This window comes from Chinchilla lanigera, unplaced genomic scaffold (genome assembly GCF_000276665.1).
Source record: "Chinchilla lanigera isolate Chin_1 unplaced genomic scaffold, ChiLan1.0 scaffold00111, whole genome shotgun sequence".
Taxonomy (NCBI): domain Eukaryota; kingdom Metazoa; phylum Chordata; class Mammalia; order Rodentia; family Chinchillidae; genus Chinchilla; species Chinchilla lanigera.
Genome location: NW_004955512.1, coordinates 1,764,977 through 1,783,408, shown reverse-complemented (window position 1 = coordinate 1,783,408; position 18,432 = coordinate 1,764,977). Strand labels below are relative to the sequence as shown.

Sequence of the window (18,432 nt, the reverse complement as noted above, 5' to 3'; positions counted from 1 at the left end):
GGGCCAAGCTGTTAAGGGCCCTGATGACCTGAAAAAGTGAGTGGTTAGAACTTCGGTCAGGATAAGAAAAAGAGTCAAAGGTTTTGAGAACAGGAGTATAAAACTCGGGTCTCTGTCTCAGGAAGTGTATTCTGGGACAGTCTGATCATTATCAATGACTGAGGTCAAGAGGATACACCAAGAACACCCTCACTCCCACTGTAAGAAATTCTTCCAAAGTCATAAAAATGCCAATCAAGCTAATGCAAGAAAACTCAGTCAAACTCAGAAGCAGGAAAGGGGACCCCTAACTGCCATAAATGGAAGGAACTAGTTGTTAGAGGAATAGGTCAAGAGGCTCCAGGGAGTCCAAACAGGATCCGGGATGCTGGAGCTGGAAGCTGGGGCTCGTATGCCTGTTGGGACAAGGAGCCCAGGTAACCACCCTGCACAGAAATGGACAAGAAGCCAACTCATATTAGTACATCTGTCCTTCCAACAGAGACAAGATCTGGAAAAAACAAAGTGAGGAGAAAAGTATCAGTATGTTCTAAAGACAGAACAGGAAGATAGGGAGATGATGGTGCCTGGGGAGTAAAGACAGTTTCAGAAAAAAAGAGGGGCCAGACCATGGTATCAAATGGTGAGCAGAAATAAAAGTGAAATGATGTTTCTGATGTGGTGATCATGAGGTTCCCCAAGACTTCAAAGACAGTAACATCCAGAGTGGCTGGAACAGAAGGAAGCAAGGAGCTGGATATGGTGGCACACACCTGAAATCCCAGCACTCAGGAGGATCAGGGGCAGGAGGATCACCTCAAGTTTGAGGCCAGCCTGGGCTACACAATGAGTTCAAGGCCAGCCTGAACTACACAGTGAGACCCTGTCTGTTACAGTTTGTGTCTAGATGTCCCTCCAAAGCCTCATGCAGTTATAGGGCTTTTTCGGAGTTGATTGAATCTAGAATGTGTGATTAACTCGTAGTCAATGCTGGGATTAAGGGTGGGTGATTACTGGATCAGTCCCCTGACTGGATGGGCTTGGCCCTAATCCCAGTAGACTGGATACAATAGAAGGGACAGAAAGAGGCTTGTCCCTTCTTTCTCACTGCTTTTGCTGTCTTCACCACCAGGAACAGTTGCCCTCTGCCATGTCACCCTGCCTTGGAGCCAGCCGATTATAGACTGAAACCTCTACGAACTGTGAGATAAATAAACCTTTCCCTCTTTAACTTTGGGTGTTAGGTATTTTGTCTCAGCAACGAGAAAAGTAAGTAAGACACTGAATCTCAATTCCTTCCCCCCACAAAAAAAAAACAATGAAGCAAGAAGCAGCAATTTCCAACTTCTCAGTGTGAGAAGTGAGAGAGGAGAATGATTCTGAAGATGAAGACAAAAAGCAGGATGGATAAAACAGCAGAGTTCAGGAGATGATGGCACAGAGGGAGCAGGAGAAGGAAGGGTGCCATCTTCCACCAGAGGCTTGGAATGAGACACACAGAGGCTGCTGAGCAGCCCTGGGGCAGGAGCACTGGGTGCGGAAGGGCATGTGAGGAGGCTTGACACTTGCCACTGGGAGTGAAAGGAAGGAGTGCTTGAGAAAGTTGCTGAATGGCGAGGAGCCTGCCTGCTCCTATTAGACTCCTACGAAACTCCTGCAAGCAGGATCTTGGCACTTTCCCTGGCAGAGCCTGGCATCAGAAGTTACTATGTACTAAATGCCCAAAAGCACCTGTGGAAGGTTGAAGAGGAGAAGCCCCAGCCAAGAATCCAGAATGGATGTGGGGAGATGACGCCAGACTAGAGGGACAAACAGGAGCCTGAGAGAGAGCAGAGGAATAGCAATCAGGCCACAAAAACGCAGCACAGGGCACAGCTACTCCAGCTTATAGTACAAGTGGGGCAAGTTCATGGTTCAATGATAAGTGCGAATTTTCTGTCATTTTTATGTACACCCAACACCTTTTTCATGAAGTAGATGATAAGCATTATGTCAGTTTATAAGTGGAGAAAAGTGATGTAGCCAGGTTTTCTTCAACCCTTTTGTTTTTCAATGTTCATCATTCCTGCAATTAACCTTTCTGGTTTTACTCTGCTGGGGATGAGGATGTGAAGACTATAAAAGAAGATGAGAATAGAAATTTTACTTAAACCCCATCCTGTAAGAGTTCACATTCAATGAAGGCAAGGCCTCTTTTAATAGGCAAACCAGGAAAATAGTCACTGGCCCTTTTGAAGAAAGGACTCTCTGACTTGGATCTAGGGTATTGCTCTATAGAAGAATCTCTGTTTCCATATGAGCTGTTTACAGTGTGTAAAGTTTGGAATTCTAGCAGCCTGGAGAATCGATGAAAAAAAGTGGTAGCTGAGGCCAAAGAACTCACAGGAAGCCCTGGTCAGGGTCCATGGGAACTTTCAAGGTTAAGCAGAAAATCCAGGTCATCTTGAAAATCAGCTTGACCTTCGCTGGCAGGGAGCACATGTCTGCCCAGTGAGTGATAAGGAACTGAAAAATGGACGGTCACAGTGACACTCACAATAGTCCCAGGAAAAAGATCAAAGGGAGGAAACAGAGACCCATTCAGTAGGGAGCAAGAACCACAAAATGCTCAGTGAAGGTACACAGGCTGAGAAATAATATCAAAAAATTATCTAGATAAACAAATACCTTCCCAATCTCTCTCTCATTTCTCTCTCTCCCTCTTTTCCCTTTTTAGGTACTGGGATTGAACCCACCCAAGGTCTTCGCTTTGAGCTACATGCAAGCCTTTTAAACTTTTTTAAAATTTTTAGATAGGGTCTTGCTACATCACTAAGCTGCCCAGGGTTTGAACCTGTGATCCTCAGCCTTTCAGAGTCCTGGGGTTACAGGTGTGTGGTACCACACCTGTCTTCTTTCTCCTTCTTGGATCCGTCCTACCTTTTGACATTTCTCTTTCCTCTTGTCTTTCATTAAATGAAAGGAAATATATACACCATGAGTTTACATAATATATAACAGGACATTAATCCCAAGTTGGTCCCAACTGTCTCAGAAGAAATAGCTTTGTTTCAGTAAGCAATAAATGGATCTGTGACCTATGATCCAGTTTTCAAAAATATTTATATCAAAATCACAATTTGTAACTAGCAACTGAAATTAACTAATTACAAATAAAAAATCAAATTAGTTTCAATTAGCCCAGGTAATGGAGTCTACCGAAGAAATAAATTTTTTAAAGCTATAATTAGCTTAAAAGGCATCTCACACCTGAAAATGCAGCAAAGCTCGCTGTATGGGAATCTCGTGGGGGACTCTGCACATTTTAAAATGAGGTTGGGCCACATCCACTTCAGATGCTCCTGAATGCTTTGGGGCCATCATTTAATGAGCTATAACAATAACTTGCTGCCTGTTCCACTGTGACTTCATGGAGATAATACCGCAGGTAAATAAGCAGAGGTCTGTAGAACTAGGTGATTAGGAATTGCAAGAAAAAAAAAACCCTTGAGTAAAAAGGCAATTCACTACTGGTGTTAAACAATAATGGTATAAATCACCAATATTATCTGAGCTAAAATTAGGTTATATGTCACTTTAGTATTGCAAATTACTTTTAGCAGTTCTTGAATACTTCCAGGGAACAATCGAAGTGGAATTTTTCCGTACAAAAATGCTGAGTTGCAAAAGAAGGAAGCATTTAGTATGAAGATGTAGGTGTCTATTTCTACTAGAATCTAATTAATTATTGCTCACATGATTGACTATAAATAGGCTGGCTCCATTTCTTCAGAACAACTGGATGGACATATAGCTGCTTCCAAGATTTAACTATTATGAATTGTACTGCTATAAACATGAGTATGTATGTGTTGCTGTAATAAGGTATCTTTAACTTTTTCAGAAAGATACTTAGCAGGAGAATAGCTATATTGAATAGAATTTCTGCTTTTAGGCTTTTGAGGAATCTCCACATTAATTTCCTTAGTGCTTGCACTAGTTTACATTCCCACCAACAGCATAGAAGGGTTCCTTTTTCCGACTGCCGTGCCACTATTTGTTATTTGATTTTTAAATGGTAGCCATTCTTTCTGAAGTAAAGTGGAATTTCCATGTTGTTTTAATTTGCATTTCCCTAATGCCCAGAGATACTGAACATTTTTCATGTATTTATTGGCCATTTGTACTTCTTCTGAGAAGTGTCTATTCATTTCAGTCGCCTATTTTTGATTGGATCTTTTATTGGAGATGATCAAATTTTTTGGAGTTCTTTGTATATCCTAGATACTAGTCTTCTGACCAAGTAATAGCTGGCAAAAAATTTTTCCCATTCTGTAGGTTGTCTCTTCACTCTGTTGGTTGTTTCCTTTTTTTGTGCAGAAGCCTTTTAATGTGATGTGATCCCATAAGCTGATTCTTGGTACTATTTCTTGTGCCTCTGGGGTTCTGTTCAGAAATTGTCTGCAAGCAGATTAAATGTTTCTATTTTAATATTTAGAACTTTGATCCATTTCTATTTTAGTTTAATATATAATGAAATATATGGTCTAGAGCCAATCTTCTGCATGCAGATAGCCAGTTTTCCCAGAACCATTTATTGAAGAGGTTATCTTTCCTCCAAGGTAGCCACTTTGTCAAAGATTGGATAGCTGAGTATGCCTCAGTTTATTTCTGCATCCTTTATTCTGTTCCATTAATCTACTTGTCTGATGTGTGTGTGTGTGTGTGTGTGTGTGTGTGTGTGTGTGCGCTAGTACCATGCTGTTTTTATCACTGTAGCTTTGTAATGTAACTTGAAGTCCAGGCTTTCTGCTTAGAGTAGCCCTAGATTGCTTTGGCTATTTTAGGCACAGAATTATTATTCTATGGATTTTCAGTTCAATATTATAGTCTGTGAAGGGAGAGAAGTCCAGCAAAGGGTATGATGTAGGTTCCCTGGGAAGAAGAAAGATGTTGAAGGAGAGCAAATGTGCTGTTGCTTTTTCAGAGATGAGACAGGTAAAGATTAAAATAATTATGACTGGTGCACTTGAAAAATCCACACTTGTAAATTTTTAACTGGTGATTATGCTGTGAATTTTTTATTTTTAAATTATTATTACTGTAGTGCAGAGCAGGGATCAAATCCCAGCCTCATTTGTCCTAAGTATGTGTCCTATCACTGAATACTTTTAAAGCCCCGAATAGTTTTTAAGTTTAAATTATCAGAATTTTTAAATAATAGGGTATTTTCATTCCTATCCAAAACTTGAAAGCATGCTTAGAGGTTTACTTTTCTGCTTAAGATAGAAGCTGCATTGTTTGAGAAAGAACCTGTTTCTGCAGAATAATGCTTTTTTCAGAAACAGAGTAAATGTTTTTCAGAGCAAATGATGTTATGAAAATATTAGCCTGATCGGCTAACCTGAAAATGTTAAACACCTGAACCCCACCTTATCTGCAAACAGCTCAGAAACTTACACCTTTTCCTTGTTCAATTTCTGCATTTGCAATGGAGCAATGGTATACACATGCACCAAAATTGAGTAAATCACATAGAAATATTCTCTGGAACAGTTGTGTGCCTGCTCTTCTGCAAGCAACTGGGAATTAAGATCTTTAGAGGCTCCAGCACTATGGCTATGCAGCTGCAAAGCCATTGGAGGAGTTGATGGCGCAGAGGTGGGTACCTCATTTTAAAGTTGAAAGAACACATTTTACATATAGCTAAATGGTATGAGCTTCCACACCTAAATGTACTATAAGGACATTTAGGGATAAAGGACATTAAGCATCTGGCCCATGATTTTGGGTTTTTTTCTTTTTGTGATAGTGGGGGGATTGAACCCGGAATGTTTGGCATGCTAGACAAGTGCTCTACCTTTGAAGTACATCTCCAGCCCCTATAATTTCTTAATCGCCCAACTCTTGAGAGAAAGAATTTCAGATAAATCTTACTTACCCCTAAATGAAAATTCAGGGGCTGGGGATTTAGCTCAGCGACAAAGCGCCTGCCTGGCAAGCGCAAGGTCGTGAGTTCGGTTCCCGGTACCGGAGAAAAACCAAAAAACCAAAAAAAAAAAAAAAAAAAGAAAATTCAAAGCTTTACCAATCTGGTTGGTATAATAACAAAACAGAGTTCAGTTCTCAGACATTGACCATTGTGTACCCTTCACCTACACAGGCATACAGTGAGGGGGTCTCCTAGACTTAAGGCTTTTAGTAGATTCAGGTCAAGATGTCTTCAAAAACTCCTTCCTCTGACCATCATCAGTGGGATAAGACTTCTATCTTGCCAACGGGTTCAAGTTAGTTTGCCACCAACACAATAAGAATCCTTTTGACATAGCTTCCTTAAACTTCTGATTTTCCCATCTACAAATTGAACACTCTTGGAACCTTCCTATTCACTGACCATTTTCAAAGCAGGTTTTGTGGACTCAGGAAGCAGTAGGACAGTAGACTTTGAAGGAGGCCCTTTGGTGTGCTATTGCACTGAGATACAACACCAGAGAGCCTGCTACGATGGTGAACTAACAACTTCCTCAGGCTCCAGCAGATCTCAGCATCCCTAACATTGGCTCTATCACCAACACAGTTCTGAGGTACACTTGTTTTCCCATCAAATGATGGAAGCCTATGTTCTCTAAGGAGGCACACTTTTTACAGAAGTAAACAAAGCATAATGCCCCCTCTTTCCATTGAGTTTGTAATACTGTAGTGTGAGGTGCACCATCAGAATTCACAGATGATAGGAGGGGATGATGGAAAGAAATAGCAAATAATCACAGCCACAAGCCTGAGTCTGGCCTGGCTTTTGCCATGGGGCCAATGACAGTTTTCCAGTGCTTGAAAAGCTTGTTTAGAACTTGTACACTGTGCTTTCAATATGACTCAACTGTTGGAACAGAACTTTTAATATGCAGAGTCATATGCTGCTATTTTACAGACGAGCACATCCTGTCTCAAAACTCAGAAAATTTAGAGAATTGAATGAGGGTGAAGAAAATAATTTCTTGCACATCTACCCAGAACTTCGGTTTAAACAGTGATGACTGACCTTCCAACATGTATCTCCCTTAAGCCTTAGCTTCACACAAGGCTCCCCACAGTGTAGTTAAGTTGAAACCCTCAGGAGCCCCACTGTCATACACATTCTCTTCCTTTGAGGGAGTAGGCATCAAACTCAAATCATTACCCAGCAAGTAGATGGGCCAGCTGAGTAAAAGGCACAGGAACCATAAGTTCACTTAGGACACCCCAGTAAAACTATGGATCCATAGATTTCATTAATGACAAATCTTTCCACACTGACTTGTAGGCCCAGAGAATGCAGTGCCACTCACCTCATACTATATATACTGTGACACTGGCTATGTCTTCTGAGATAACTGCTGGCCCACAGCCTCTGCCTTTTTCTCTGGGCATCCAGCTCTGAAAGGTTAGAACTGAAGTACATGAAACAGGCTGAGGAGGTCTCTACTCAGAACCCCTGACAAATGGCATCAGTCGCACTCTAGGCCACTCCTGTAAAGCTAGGATAGCAGTCCATGTGGCTGGCCCCCACAGGTCCTGAGTACATTGAGGGTCTTCATTCTCAGGCTGGTATAGCTGGATGCAAAGGAACACAGCAGGTAAGATTGACAACTGTCTTCAGACGAGGTTATTTTGTGTCAACATGAACAACTCATACACTCCTGTGACGCTCCATTATTCTACGGGGACCAGAAGCCCTGGGACTAGAAGGCCTAGGGATGATCTAAGAAGGGATTGTGCCAAGTCTTTACTTCCCTGAAAACAGACAAGGTCAAAGATCTGGTACCAGGTATCAGCTGGTTGTACAAGCCAGCACCAGTTCTGGTTTCATGACCACTCACTGACCTCGGGGCACATTCTTTCAGTTTCCCAAGAATCAAGTTTCTCAAGTTTTGTAAAGTGATGTTAGCTTTGCAAATTCAAAGGAAATCTTGGTGCCTGCAAGTCCTTGGCTCTGGGCTTTTCAAAGAGCTATTGTTCCTCCTTTGGCCACTTAAAGTTGTTCATGGCAGGAAATGCTGACTAGACCCCAAGTTCTCCCCAAGTGGTAGACATTTCAGCAACAGTGTAAGAGACACAAAATTGGCAAGGCTTTATGTTTCCTTGGGGTTTGTTGACTCACTTCTTTAAGTTAAAGGCAAGTACTAACTTGTTTATTTGCTAAGTAGTTAGACAGAACTGATTGCTAAGCTGCCTGTTCATACTTTCCAGCCTCGCCCCCCCTTTACTACCAATCTCTTTGCAAGGTGATTCATTTCTATCCTTAGCCATATAACTCTTGGGTGCACTTGGATCCAGTAATTTATTCATTCAAAATCTATTAAACATCTATTATGAAGCAGGCCTTTTGGAATTTTTGCCTTCCTCTGGAAATTTTAGGTGGGTCGGAAATATTATGGGTCCATTTGTAGCTTCCTTCAATTCTCACTCAATATTGTGTATCCTATGACCACGGTGACCATATCCCTTGGTTTGCCTGGAACAGGCCTGTTTGTGCCTATGGATCTGTCAGCTACTAACAGTTTCCACTTTAATTCTCCAACTGTCCCAATTAGAATGTTAAGTTTTATGGTCACCCCAAGGATAACCAGATATACCTGCAGATCTTATAGGCTGTGCACCCACATGTGTGCGCATGTGTGTGTGTATGTAAGGACCACATAAAACATTAAGTACTAGGTTGACATGGGCTATGGATGGAATCCACAAAGCTTGTTATCACCTTTCAGGAAATACGTCTGGAATCAGTTCTTTTCAGAGACAACCTAATAGAGGGGTGAAGGGCATAGACTCCATAGCCAGACTTCTTGGTATGGCCATTGTCTAGCTACATATACATGGTCAAGTTCTTTAGCCTGTCTGTGCCCAGTTTCCTCATCTGGCAAATGAATATAGTAGTAGTACCTGCTTTGTGGAGGAGCTGAAAGGCAACAGGAGAAGTGCATGTCACATACAAAGCACTATGAGGTGTTTCTCAGCACATATGATTGCTTTGGATCCAGATCCCAGTGCCAGACAGCTACACATTGGCCAGACACAAGTGAAGTCTGCTCTTGAGGGAAATATGGTGCAAATGACTTGGGGATGGAGGTTGGCAAAATCAATCCAATCAGATCCTCTCCTTTAGGAAATAAATGCTTAATGAACAAGGCAGGTCACTGAAGCCAAATCTCTAGGGACAAGCAGCTCCTGTTCCCACAGAATCCCCAGGACCCAGGGTTCCTGAACAGCCAGGAGAAACAGCCTTGGGTCCCATGTCCTAGTGCACCCTTGTTAGAAGCTGTATTGCCCGACTCCACCTGATAGTGGCTCTCTTTGTTACCCTACAGGGGAAGACCAACCTGAGTTCACAGACAAAGATGAACATGGAAATTCAGGGACCTCAGACCTTGACATATACCAGAATGTTCTACTTTTGAAGTCTTAAATTGTAACATGCTTCTCTCCAACTACAGTTTGAGATCAACTCCCTGAAGGTCACAAACACCCTCAGTTCCTCAAAGCCCCTGTTGTTCTACAAATTCCTTTCCCTTCTGGCTTCATTTTCTTTTCTACACAACCTGGATCATGTGTCCCGTCGCACTCTTTCTGCAATACTTCACTTAATCTCCCAGTGTCTACCCCATGCACCCAAAGCTTCTACCCTTAGATCGATCCTACTGGGCCTGGAAAGCCCAAAGCACCTGCAGCATACTTGAGCTTTGTGCTGCTACTTGTTACAGCTTCAAGGCTGTGCATTCTCTCAGCTTCGGTTTCAAATCCATTTGCCTCCTACCTTCATCACTGCCCTCAAAAGCTCCACCAATCTTCCCTCTCCACTGTTTTCCATCCGCTGAACGTTCATCCTGGCTTGTTCTCCAGGATGAACAGAACAAGCAGTGTGATCCCCTTATCCACTGTCCATCTGCCTCTCCTGAGATCATGCCCAGCGCCTTTGTAATGGATTGATAACTGGTGGTCAACTTATAACCCCCAGCTGAACTGAGTGAGTGGTGCTGGGTGTGGGAGGCCCACCTGAGGACTGTTGCCAACAGCATAAGAGGTAGACCTGGAGAAGAAGAAGCAGGCTGCTGGGAACTGAAAGAGACCGTGGGGAGCTGGCTTTCTGATGAACTTGGCTGTTTTCATCCTCCGAGGAGCTCGGGACCTCGCTGGCACTGACAATGGCTTCAGTTCACTTTGGGGAGCTCTGGTCCTCACTTTGAGCATAGCTGCCTGGTTCCGGAGGGGAAGATGGTGCACTGCCGGCCTCCTGGAAAAGCTTGCTGCGTTGGCTTCCCTGATGGGAACTCAGCCATCCCAATCATCGAAGGAGCTCGGGACCTCATTGTTGCCGACGATGGCTGTGGTACATTTTGGGGGAGCTCTGGTTCTTCTGAGCATCACTTCCTGGCTCCAGTGCAGATCCCTCAGCCTGCTAGCACCGGTCCTTCTTCCTGCTGGCACAGACCTTGTAGATTCCACCACTGACCTTTGGGCCTTCCCAGCAGATCTGTGAAACAGGTCTGCATGAGACGTTGTCATGGGCTCGGGGCCTCCAGTTGGATTCATGGGAGGCATTGTTATGAGCTCTGGGTATCCACCTCAACTCATGTAGGACATTGTTGTGGGATCCAGGCCCTCAGCTGGATTCCTTGGTCTTAGTGTGTGGACAGATTTCCTGCACTCTTCTGTATACTGTTCTTTGGGTGACTTATAAATAATCATATAAAGTATGTGTCCTGTATTATGTTGTTCCCCTTGCAAAATAAGCTGCCCCAAACCAACACAACCTTCAACCTGCAGTTACCATCAATGCCAGTTCACTTGTCTGCTTCACCAAAGCACTTATATTTGGATTTCTTTTCTTCTTTCCAGCACATCAGAAAAGTATTACTGAACTTTTCAATTCATAACTGTTTTTGCTCCTTGATCCCAGCTGCCACAAGATTTAAATATTTATTACACTCTTACCACTTGACACCTCCTACATATTTGTATTATTGCACAACATATCTGGGGTTCCCTAACATCTGTCTGTATCTCTGTATTTGCCACGAAACATTAGGGCCATGCAAAGTCAGGAGTCTTCAGCATCTTTTTCGTTTTTGTTTTGGTTTTTTGGTTTTTTTTTTTTTTGGTTTTTCTCCGGTACTGGGAACCGAACTCACGACCTTGCGCTTGCCAGGCAGGCGCTTTTGCCACTGAGCTAAATCCCCAGCCCCTTCAGCATCTCTTTATTCTCAGGGTATCAAACAGTCTCCAGGAGGCACCCAAGGACCACTGGTTATATTATGGACACTTTACTGACTGGCAGGGCTGCGTTTTCACAACAGAATTCCCAGTTATTGCTGAAGTGCTGGCATCTGAAATTTGCTTTGCTCAAATGCATATAAATGGATGCTTAGAGATTCCCAGCAGCACTTACAGGTGCAAGGCTCGAGCATCTCCAGATACACACAAGTGCCTCATCTCATTCTAACTGTTCTGATTCCCCAGACAAATGAAGAAACAAACATTGCCTTTGTGTGTATCTACTCAGGAAATGGAAGGAAGGCATTAAAGGCTGAGTTAGGTTTGGAAGGAGAAAAAAAGCAAGCAAGAAAATAAGGAAGGAAGAAAAGAAGGCATGACATTTATATCTGAGGTCATTAGAGTTTCAGCCGGGAAGGCAGAGAAAAAGCAGACAGCTGGGAAACGTGGAAAAGCACCAGCAACATAAAGCTCGGGAAATCTGGACTCTTCTGGCTCCAGGTTCAAAGCAAATGTTCTCTGTAAGTTCATGCAGTTCCAGTAAACTTGTGTTTGGGATTTTAATCGTTTTTGGTTAGTTTCTTGTTGATTGAGAGGATGGGGATTTTTAAAAGAATCTTTTCAGATTAGTTTTATTGGGCTGCAATTGCCCTATTTCTCGGTGTGAGTATGAACAGATGCTGAGTGGCCTTACAGCTGCGTCTGGCGTCTGTGAGGCTCTGAGATCCCCATTATCTCCTCTCCTTGTGCTGTCTGCCCATCGAGCCCTCCCCACAGCGTCCCTGGCCAGCCCCTGCCCTAGTGCCCTTACGATCCTCCTGTGCCTGCCACAGATCCAAGGCTTACTGAAATGCGCTCTGACTCAGGGAGCGTGGGGCACAGCCTGAGAACCAGCGTTCCTAACCAGTTCCCCCGGGACGCCAGCAGTATGGGGCTGGGGGCCACACTTGAGCAGCAAAAGCTCTGCTCCCCTACCACTGGGCCAAAGTGTGTTAACCAGATTTCTGTTACTGTAATGAATACTCAAGATAATTAACTTTAGAAGAGCAAAGGTTTATTTTGGCTCACAACATAGTGGTTTCAGTCCATGGCTGGTTGGCCCATGTTTGGGGTGCTGGCTGTGCCGTACACAGTGGGCATGGTGCAAGGTGGAGAGTGCTCCCCTCATCTGTCTGGGAAGCCAAGAGAGGCAGAGTCCCCTTGAGGGATGTCCTCAATGACCTAAATATCTCAGCAGTGTGAAGATGGAGCCTCAGCCTTTAACGTGTGTTCCTGAGGGACATTTAGATCCCAACTATGGCCGTGTGTCAATGGAAGAAAAACAAGATGCCCCTCAGGAAGGAAGTATTACGGTTCTACTTATGCTAACTGTTCATCTTCATCAGCCCATGTGTTAGATGTTCTCCCACCAGGTTGGGTATAAGCAACCCCGAGGAAAGGGTAGAGATAAAATTCTGTTACTCGGGGTAGACAGTGGTGGACTCCCGCATTCATTTCCATTCAGCTTACTGCAACATGGAGAAATGTGGATGCTGAAGAATTTGTGAGATAGGCTGTCTGGTTTTGACTAAACTAATCCTCACAAAACATACCAGAGGCTGAAAGAAAGCCAAGAAGCTGCTAATTAAAGATGACAGATAGTAAGAATCCACATCTACCAATCAAATTTGGCCCACAAGCCCTAAGTTATAAGGGAGATTATGTGGAATATGGAGTTAGAGTCTGTTTAATGATGAGCTAGATAGAGCACTGCACTTGGAAGTAGTACCGTGGTATGGGCCTGTAACTGTGAGGGACAGTGCCTCCTTTGGGAGTCTACAATACGCATTATTGTACAGATGGGGAGCACAGTTGAGGTTTGGAGACAACTGCTTGGATCAGCAGTGTGGCTTCCCTCGCAGCAGAGACTAAACATTGGGCATCCTTTGATTAATCCCCAACCCAACCTGTCTCTACCGGTGACCCCAATCCCCACCGGCCACACAATGCCAAGGTGGAAGAGGAAGCAATCCTACATTCTAACGCGTGTCAGGGCAGGGTCACTGCATCTTAAAGAAGGAAGAAAATGTAAGAGACCAGAATAGAGCACCCCACATTGTGACTGCAGGAGACCCAGATATGGCATCCCCAAATATCCCTGTTTGCCCTAAGGATTATTTTAGCTGATTATTTTGAGAAACTGCAGACACAGAAGAAGCTTCCCCTTTCTGTCTGTGTGAGGGGAATCTCTGCATCTCCTCTGTACCAGGAAGAAAAGAGGGACTCTCCCCAGTACAGCAGGCACTGATGGAAGGCAGCGCTACCCTTGCTGGTCCTGTTTACCCAGTATCTCTGAAACACCCTGCTGACCATTTCTGACAACTGCCATTTACTCCGACAGTATACCAACCTCCCAGCTTCTCATCTCTGAACAGTCTACTTTGCCTACCTGCCTCCCCAGGTATACAGCACAAAATGAATGCCTCCCCTGATGTGTGGAATGACAAATGCAGAAGAAAAAAGGATTATCACCTTCTCTTTCTCAGATAGTATGTCTATTGATATGGTCTGTGGTATCTGTCCACTATACCCCCTGTGATACTGGTGCTTGTCCTCTGCTACACCTCTCTCATTCATGATTCTGAGTTTATCTCTTGAACTGATGGATATTTTTAGATGTTATATTGTTAGATTTAAGGTAATATTCTTTAGTTTTAACTTCTTTGAATGCCTGTAGTACATCCTGATTGTTCTCACCTCCCTAGCATCTATCTTCCCTGCGTTTTGTGCTAGTGCTTCTATTTCATTCACAAGCATTTTTAATGATACTAACACTGGAGGTGGTTGGCCTTCTGACCTCCCGATTAAATGTTACTTGTGATACACCAGCCACTCCCACATCCATGCCTTAAATCAGAGCCCCACAAAACAGAAAGCAATTCAAACAGATACACCTGTTTATTTCCTGATGTCTGAAGACCTAAGGCATCTTTTCCACAATTTGTTCATTCACTTGATCTTAGCCAAAAAGCCAAAAAGCAATACACAATTTGTTCGTTCAAATTTCATTCAGTTCTATTAATTTCATGGTATTCATTTCTTGGTGCTGCTGTAACAACCATAAACTCAACGCCTTAAAACAACAAGATTAAAAGGCTAACATTCAGTCTATATGAAAACAGTACTCACAACTCAATAATAGAAAGGCATCTCAATAAAAAATGGTCTTCAATATTTCTTCAAAGAGATATAAATGACCAAGGAGAACATGAAAAAACAGTTCAACAGAAGTCATCAGAGAAATGGAAATAAAAATCAGTGGGGTACTACTTTACAGTCACTAGCACAGCTGTAATGATTTTTTTTTTAGGAATAAGAATCAGTGAGCATATAGAATCCTTGTTCACTGCAGGTGGGAATGCAAAAATGGTTCAGCTACTATGGAAGACCTTAGAAGTTCCTCCAAAAGCTAATAGCTATATTACCTAGCAATTTCACCCATAGGTATAACCCAAAAAAATTGAAAATGAGGACTCAAGTTAGCACATGTACATGTGTATTCACAGTAGCACTATTCAGCTAAAATACAGAAATAGCCCAAGTATCTATGTCTGCAAGAATGGATTAAGAAATTGTGGTAAATACATACAGTGGAATGTATTTCAGCCATCAAAAGGGATGGAGGGCTGACACACACTGCAATATGGATTAACCTTTAAACATTATACTAGCGAAAGAAACAGGATGCAAGGGTCAAAGCTGGTACAGTTCTATTTATATAAAATATACAAAGTAGATAAATCCATAGAGACTATTATGGCCCCTCAAAGTGTCATGTGTTCAAGAGATGATTATACCATACTCATTGGGCTTTCAGAAGGTTATTGGGTCACTGGGCACTATGCTTATCAGTGGACTCATCCATTGAAGAGTTCATAGCTGAAGGTACTATTTGAAGGTAGGACCCTGTTAGAGAAGGTTCACTGAAGGTGTGCTTTGGAGAGTCAGTGCTCTCTCTGTCTCTCTGTCTGTCTCTGTATATCTTTGTCTATCTGTCTGTCTGTCTGTCTCTCTCTCTCTCCATTTTCCTACTCTCTGCTTTCTGCCTGCCATCAGCTGAAGAGCTTTCCTCTGCCAGGCCCTGCTCCCATGCAATTTCTGCCTTGGAGCCAGTTGACCATGGTCTGAACCCTCTGAAGCTGTGAGCCAGAATAAACTTCTTTAAGTTTTAAGTGTCAGGTATTTTGTCCTACTGAGAGGAAAGCTACCTAATATAGAAACAGAATACAGATTAGTGCTTACTTGGGGTGGGGAGCAAGGAATGGGAAGTAACTGCATAATACAGAGGAAAAATTTCCTTGGGGTAATGAAAATGCTCTGAAACTAAACAGAGTAATCAATGCACAACACTGTGAAAATTTTAAATGTCACTGAGTTGTTTGTTTTTTGAAAATGATGGGTTTTTGTTATGTGAGTTCCACCTCAATTAAGATACATACACAGATTTATTCTCTCCCAGTTCTGGAGGCCACAGGTCCTACAACCAAGGGTTTGGCAGGACTGTGTTCCTTCTGGAGATACTAGGGGAGAATCCTTGTTTTTTCTAGCTTCTAGAAGCCACTTGCATTCCTTGGATTGTAGCCTCTTTCTCCATCTTCAAAGCCAGCAGCATCTTCAAAATCCTGTGTTTCTGATGTCTACTTCTGTCATGCTTCTATTTCCAGCCGTGAGGCTTCTGTGTCCCTCTTATAAGGATCCTTGTGATTACCCTGACTCTACTTAGTTCAAGGACACTTTCTCCATTTCAACATCCTCATCTCATGTGCAACATCCCTTTTGCCACAAAAGGTAACATATTCACAGGTGCTATGATTGGAATGTGTTCCCCAAAAGTTTATGTGTTAGAAACTTGGCCTCAAATTCCTGAGTTAATGGAATTTAGAGGTGGAGCCTTTGGGAAGTAATGAAGGTAGGGCCCCACGATGGGATTAATGGCTTCAAAAGAACAGAGAACTCACATGTTACTCTCTCATCCTACGTACTCTACCACTTCCCAACTTATTACAAAGGCCCTTAGCAGGTGCTGAGCCGAAGCTGGAACCATGCCCTTGGGTCTCCCAGCCTCTAGAACCATAAACTAGAACATCACTTCTTTATAAATTGCTTGGTCTTGGCTATTTTGTTTTAGGAACAGAAAACACACTAAGACAGCAGGTTTCAGGGATTCAGACATGGAGATCTCGGTGGCTGATCCTGCATAGCCTACCCCACATCCTTTCAGTGAATGTGTCCTGCTAAGTTAACAAGTGTCTGTTGCTTATAACCACAAAACCTCAGACTAAGATGTTTTCTATTTTCAGCACCATATTCTGAATGAATGTGGAGTAGTAGGAAGAAGGACTGGTGATTTCTTGAGCTCAACAAAGAATGACTAACAAAATCTGTAGGAATTTTATGTTTGACACCACGCTTTCCTCAGGTACAAGGAAGCCACACGAGCAGCTGCTTGATAAATATGTAAGGGCTGAGTGAATAGGAGTCAGAGAAGGGATGGAAAGTTTAAAGCCATTCATAGAGTACAGAGAAGCTCAGATAAGATTACGAAGAGTGGGATGAGGAAACGGGAAAATGTCTTCCATATGGAAGTCCAGGGAAGAAGGATGTTCAGCACATATAATGTAGTAGCTGTTGACCATGCTTCTGGGTCAGGTGACAGCCTCCAGTGGAAAGGCTGAGTGAGTCAGCAGTCACCACAACCACAGGAAGTCCTGATGATTCCAGGGAAAATTAGTAGTTTTTTTTCTCTACAAATACATAAGCACGTGTCCAGTGTGTCACAGTGAAGTCTTCAAAAGAGGGAACATGTTTTTGTCATCTTTGCCACTACCTAAAAGTGCCTGGTATCCTGAGAGGGGCAGGTACATGTCAGACATCTAAGAAAAGCCTAGTAGCCCAGTATGGTGGTACATGCATGTTACTGAAGCACTCTGGGAGGCTGAGGCAGGAAAACCACAAGTTTAAGCCCAGCCTGGGCAACATAGGGACTTAGAACCTGTCTCAAAATTTAAAATAAGGACTGGGGATATAGCTCAGAGCAGAGGTCCTGTGCTCAATCCCCAATACCAAAAGAAAGAAGAAAAAAGAAAAGGCAAGTGCTAAAACAGCTAAGAAGTAGAGGATTTTGTTTTGGATAGTAGTATTCAAAGGCATCACCACCTTTATTCTATTTCTACAGACTCCCCAAGGTATTTAAAAATCAAGCTTAGAACCAAGACCTTTCAGGTGCTCTAGGGATCTATTTAATTCACTAACAGTTAGGACCAATTTACCAAAACCTAGTGTTAGTCTTCAAGGATGCATTTCTTGCAAGCCCCATTGGGCTGATGAATGGATCAATAATCCATCAAAGGGAGCACTTTAACTGTCTGAGATGCCAGGCCACTTTACTTCCTTGAGCCTCTTATGGACGAAATTATTGGTAGCATCTGCCTTAAACAAACTGCTAGCACTGCCAATTTATTTGACTTTGACTATAATTTTCATTCCTACAAAATGGAGTTAGGAGTTTTATTAGGAAGCTGGGGTTCACGGAAGTGCAGAGAGTATTCTTCAGTTTAATGTATGATCTCAGGGTTCAGGCAGCACTTATATTTCATTGTCAAAAGCCATAGCATGCACCAGCCCTGGCCTCATAGGTGTGTGTTTGTTGAAAGGGGAGGGGGCCGTTTGTTCACCGAGGGTGGAGAAGCCCTGAGTGCAGCTGGAGACTGTGTTTCCTCTTTGCTCAGGTTAGAGTCTTAATCAGGACACACGGGGCAAAGTCGCTTCCGGCAACACTGAGAGCCCAAGCTTTCTCTCTTTTTTTTTAATGTGAAAGAGAATTTTAAAAAGAACAATAGCAAAATAATGAAAACATAGACAAAAACAAAGCTAAAACAATAAAAATGATACAGGGTTTCAAAACAAAATGATAAGAATTAAAGTGGCTGTTTTATTACATATGGTTATCTTCAAAGAAGTTGCTCAGATTACCAGATGTAAGACTGCAATGTGATTAAACATTAAATAAAAAAAAATTATAAAAAACATTAGAAATGGTAGAGTTTCACTAGACAAGATGGTAGGAATTCACAAATGGTTATTATATTGCATATTGCTGTCTTCAAATTAGTTGTTCAGATTACTAGATATAAGCATGCAAAATTGATGAAAAAAACTTAAGCATTAATTGTTCCTTTCAATAAACCA

The 18,432-nt window shown here is 42.6% G+C and overlaps 2 protein-coding genes across 2 annotated transcripts in view; both read right to left on the bottom strand.

Annotated features, from left to right (window-relative positions):
* Positions 1 to 18,432, bottom strand: part of Gna14 (guanine nucleotide binding protein (G protein), alpha 14) — a 214,572-nt gene that overhangs the window by 134,913 nt on the left and 61,227 nt on the right. The window lies entirely within an intron of this gene.
* Positions 330 to 18,432, bottom strand: part of LOC106147026 (cytochrome c oxidase assembly protein COX16 homolog, mitochondrial-like) — a 55,451-nt gene continuing 37,348 nt past the window's right edge. The window contains exon 3 of the mRNA XM_013506525.1: positions 330 to 425. Coding sequence (XP_013361979.1) covers positions 330 to 425 — 96 coding nt within the window. The remainder of the gene's footprint in view (positions 426 to 18,432) is intronic.